This window comes from Chaetura pelagica, unplaced genomic scaffold (genome assembly GCF_000747805.2).
Source record: "Chaetura pelagica isolate M959 unplaced genomic scaffold, ChaPel_1.0 scaffold120, whole genome shotgun sequence".
NCBI lineage: Eukaryota > Metazoa > Chordata > Aves > Apodiformes > Apodidae > Chaetura > Chaetura pelagica.
Window position 1 is genome coordinate 154,621 of NW_009951952.1, and position 4,567 is coordinate 159,187.

At 39.8% G+C, this 4,567-nt stretch overlaps 1 protein-coding gene across 1 annotated transcript in view; it reads right to left on the minus strand.

Moving 5' to 3' along the window:
- Positions 1 to 317: 317 nt before the first annotated feature.
- Positions 318 to 4,567, minus strand: part of TRPV6 (transient receptor potential cation channel, subfamily V, member 6) — a 28,100-nt gene continuing 23,850 nt past the window's right edge. The window contains exons 12-15 of the mRNA XM_009998297.1: positions 3,709 to 3,775; positions 2,853 to 3,121; positions 1,711 to 1,817; positions 318 to 591 (exon numbers count right to left, since the gene is read on the minus strand). Coding sequence (XP_009996599.1) covers positions 318 to 591; positions 1,711 to 1,817; positions 2,853 to 3,121; positions 3,709 to 3,775 — 717 coding nt within the window. The remainder of the gene's footprint in view (positions 592 to 1,710; positions 1,818 to 2,852; positions 3,122 to 3,708; positions 3,776 to 4,567) is intronic.

Consider the following 4,567-nt stretch of genomic DNA (forward strand, 5'->3'; position numbering starts at 1 on the left):
TGTGTGTAACTATCTGGAGAGAGACATTTCTGGCTTCTTTCACTTATTTTGTAGGGCAATACAAAGCTTAACAAACCACAATAGACCTTAGCTCAACATGCCCACCAGCATGATGCAAATATCAGTGCAACAGCAGAGATAATTAAATATATGAGAAAAAAACTGCATCCATATATAACATAAATGCCATGAACTTTAGGAACTGTTCATGAGCAGAGCTCTTCAAGGCTTATGCATGCTGGAGTATATATGAACATCTGGAGAAGACAGTTGTTGTGGCAAGAGAGATCTGTTTGTGGAGAAAAAAAAGAGATTTCTTAAACATCATAGACCTCCTCTTCCATGGCATGACTGACTCCTCCACGAAGCTGACTGAAAGTGTTGCGCCTCAGAATCTCCCAGCCACGATGAGAACTAGCCTTGGATGTGCTCCGTGACAGTGACAGAGTAGACAGTTCCTTCTTGTACAGGACATCCCTATTGATGTCAAGCTTTTCCAAACCTTTTTCACAGTTATCCCTATCCTGAACCTTAAAGGCTTCGGTGTACCGCATAATCTTGTGTTTGTTGGGATCAACCCTGTCTTCAACTCTGTAAGAGGATTAAAAAAACATAAGCTGAATGAAGTAAAAACATGCCAGTTTATCAAGAAAATTGAGCAGCCCCAAGAAGCAAGTCCCTCCCAAAAATACACCAACTGACATTCCAGAAAAATCTGTACAGAAACAGGAAACTGATTATAGGCATGGTGCTAGCAGCTGCTAGGCCTTCACCCCTGTCATTGACATCTGTACCCTTATCTCCTAGCGCTAGATCACACTCTTTTCTCATAGCATCCAGTGAAGAACTGTTGCTGGGATATTGCTCTTGCAAAGTTATATTTTGCACCTGACTGAAGATTTTGCATTGGTACCACTTGCATTGGAAATGCTTGTTCTGCCCACCAAACCTGAAATTCCACAAGGTCCATTTCTCTGCTAAAAACTGCAGAAAGTGCTATTTCATACAGCCACGACTCCCCCTTCTGGCTTTATCAGCAAAAGATGATGCAGTTAAAAAAACTACATGCCCAAAAATAGTTTAATTTTTTATCAACCTTGTATAAATATTGATTAAAATCAGAAATAATGAGTAATCTAGTGCCATCTTGGCTACAGATTATTTGTTATTTCAGTGCCTAAAATGAAATGCCAGACATAAGATTTTGTTATCTGATCCAGTCATAGCAACGTATAACAGAGTTACTAGGTTGACAGTAGAAAGAAATCTTGCCTTTAATTATTCCTGTTAAGTTTTTAATAATTTTTAGTGCAGTCCATTGCTGCTGAATGCCTAATTGATTCTGCCTCTGCCATTTCTTCTAATGAATAGGGACAGTCAACAAAGCACAGAAGTGAAGTTTCATGATACATTTTATAAGTAGTTTGAAAGAAAAATTCCTTATAACCCAGGCAATTTCCAGGGTCTGTCTCCTGTAACTAGTTGATAAAAACCCACCAGCTGATTTCACCAGAAATAGCACAGCAGAGCTTTCTGAGAACAGTGGTTTTCTGTTAGGCACAGACAGCAAATAGATTGAAGCCCATGTTCTGGAAGGGAAGGACTCCAAACACTCCTCCCCAGGCCACTGGAAAGACTCTTTATTAGTATCCATAGAGTGGATTATTCTTCTAGCATCCTTACAGATGCACACACTAGAAGAGGGCTCACCTGAGATACCACCGGTCCCCCAGCCCGTACTCCCGCCCACAGATTCCAGAGCGAGGCCAGAGACATCGCGGCAGTTTCCGCTCCAGCATGACAGTAGTAGCAACAATCTAGGGAAGAAAAAAATAACTCAGACAAACTAGAAATAAAATAAGACTCTTTTTCAAAATTGCCGGTTTCATGAGTACTAACACACTGCTGTACTTCATTACAGCTCCATGTGGAACAGAGAAAAGTTATAGCGTTAACACTCTATTATAGGGCAATTCATTATTTTAGTCCTAACTGGGCCATGTTTTGAAGAAGCAATTGTGCTCTTAAAACACTATTCAGCTTCTTTCCTATTATACCTGATGGCAACAAGGAGGGTACAAAAATTGCAAGCTAGAGAAGAGGATAGTATTTATATCTGCATTAACTATCATCAGAATTTACCAAAGTGGCCACACATTTAATCATTTGACTTATTGCTTTCTCACAGAAAAATACAAGGGAATGGATTTTCTGTAGAGCAGCTATATGACTGATCTGGTTTCTTTTTCTTTTTTTTTTTTTTTTTTTTTTTTTTTTAAGCAATAGAGTCAGGCCAACTCCTCTTAATGGGTCTAAAGATGTTACTGAGCTACTTGTAATCATTACTTTGAATTCTTTCTCCCCTCAGTCAATCCCCATAACTATAACTTAACTCTCAGTTACACAGGAATATGATTTGGGAAAGAAAAAAAAAAAAGAAAAAAAGATGCAACTTCAATTCTATTTAACAGGAGATTCCATGTATAAGCTGGGGAGTCACAAAAGGGACAAGAAAGGTCAAATGGGCTTCTAGCTGCTATTTGAACAAGTTAGGAATACCCACATAGCAAAGGTACACTGGAAGACTTTTTCACATGGAAAGATGTGCAGAAGAGTAGTCTTGCACTTAAGACACTTCAGACTCATAGAAAGGATGAAAGAAATGTGATAGCTGGGGTACTGAAGCTGTAAAACAGAATTAAGAGGACATGGCTTATGATATTAGCCCCTGAGAAAAATGAAGCAGAGCACAGATGGTAGAGTAAGTAATTGTACTCTCTAGCACACTTTCCACTGCCAACTTTCCCCCTCCTTTATTTAAAGCAAGCCTCTTATTACCTAAACTAAATTACCTGGGCCCTCCAGAGTTCATCCCGCTCATGGGCCACTCTCCAGTGGGTGTCACCCATCATGGCAATTAACAGGTTGAGCATAAGGAGGGTGGCAATGATGGCAAAGGCAAAGTACACCACGCTGTACATAAAGGGCAGGTCCACGTCATAGTTTGCAGGGCCATCAATGATAGTGAGGAACAGCTCAAAGGTGGTGAACAAGGACATGGGATAGTTATAGAACTGCCCAAGGTTTTCAGGGTTCTCTGTCTGGAAGACGATGTAAAAAGCTAGAGGAGATCAACAGGGAAAAAAAGCACAAGATAGGTTAACAACAGGAATCACATTGCAAGAGCAACAACAGGGTCCTGTAAAAGACACTGATGATACAAAGTGGTCTGGGAAGGAGCTGCATGTGTTCAGTACACAGCATGACAAGGACAAATGCCTGACTAGAACCACTGGTCTCCGTTATAAAATTACTTAGAATTACTTTGATTATTAATTTGTTCTCAAAATAGTGATATTTTCTCCTTTAAGGATCTAATAAAGCCATCTGTGTTAATCTCATCTTCCAAAGACAAATACCATAAATTCAGTATGTTTTAAAGCCTTGACTTACATATATCTGGAATTATCTGGATTATCCTAATTTCTGTTACCCTGGGAAGAGCAAGAATTGTAAACTAAACTCCTAAAAACAGAAATCAGAACTGAGAAAGTGACCATGCTCAAATTAATAGAAGCTGTACATCATCACCACCTTTGCCAGCTAGTTCAGAGGGAAACCTGAAAATAAATAAAGATCCAAGCACTTAATTAATACTAGAGAAGTTGGCAAGGATACAACATTACTGTTTTCCTTTTATGGACTCACCTGATGCAAAGCCTAGTATCACCACAGCCATGAGCCAGCAAAAGCGCATAAGATCTCCAAATATCATCTGTAAAAACAGAGTCACCATAAGGCCCAACTGTCCCTCCAAGTCACAATGCAACCCTATATAAACTATTTTTCCAGATACTAAAACCATGAGTAGACTACAGGAAACTTCTACACTAAAGGGAGAACACAAAATTCTGAAACTCTCTCTGCAGACAGGAACTTGTCCATTTGCCATTAATTAATTAATTAATGCTAGTCCTGAGGGGAAGAATGTATTCTTTCAGTTATAGAAACAGAATCACAGAATAATTTTGGTGGGAACTGCCACGTAAGATCACCAAATCCAGCTGTTAACCTAGTACCCTGACAAGTCCACCACTAAACCATTTCCCTAAGCACCACATCTACACATCTTTTAAATACCTCCACGATTTTTTATTCAATTGCTTCCCTGGCAGCCTGCTCCGGTGCCTGACAACCCTTTCAGTAAAGAAATTTTTCCCAATATTCATTCTAAACCTCCTCTGGTGCAATCTGAGGCTATTTCCTCATTCTATTTTTTGTTTCTTGGGAGAAGACACCAACACCCATCTCCTTACAACCTCCTTTCAAGTAGTTGAAGAGGGCAATAAGCCTGAGCCTCCTTTTCTGCAGGAAAAATTATCCCTAACAACCCCAGTTCCCTCAGCCACTCCTTGTGCTCTACACACTTCACCAGCTTTGTTGCCATTCTTTTGACTTGCTGCAGTGCTTTGATGTCCTTATGAACACAGTCCAAAACTGAAGACAGCATTCGAGGTGAGGCTTCACTAGTAGAGTACAGGGTGACAAACACTTGACTATTCCTGCT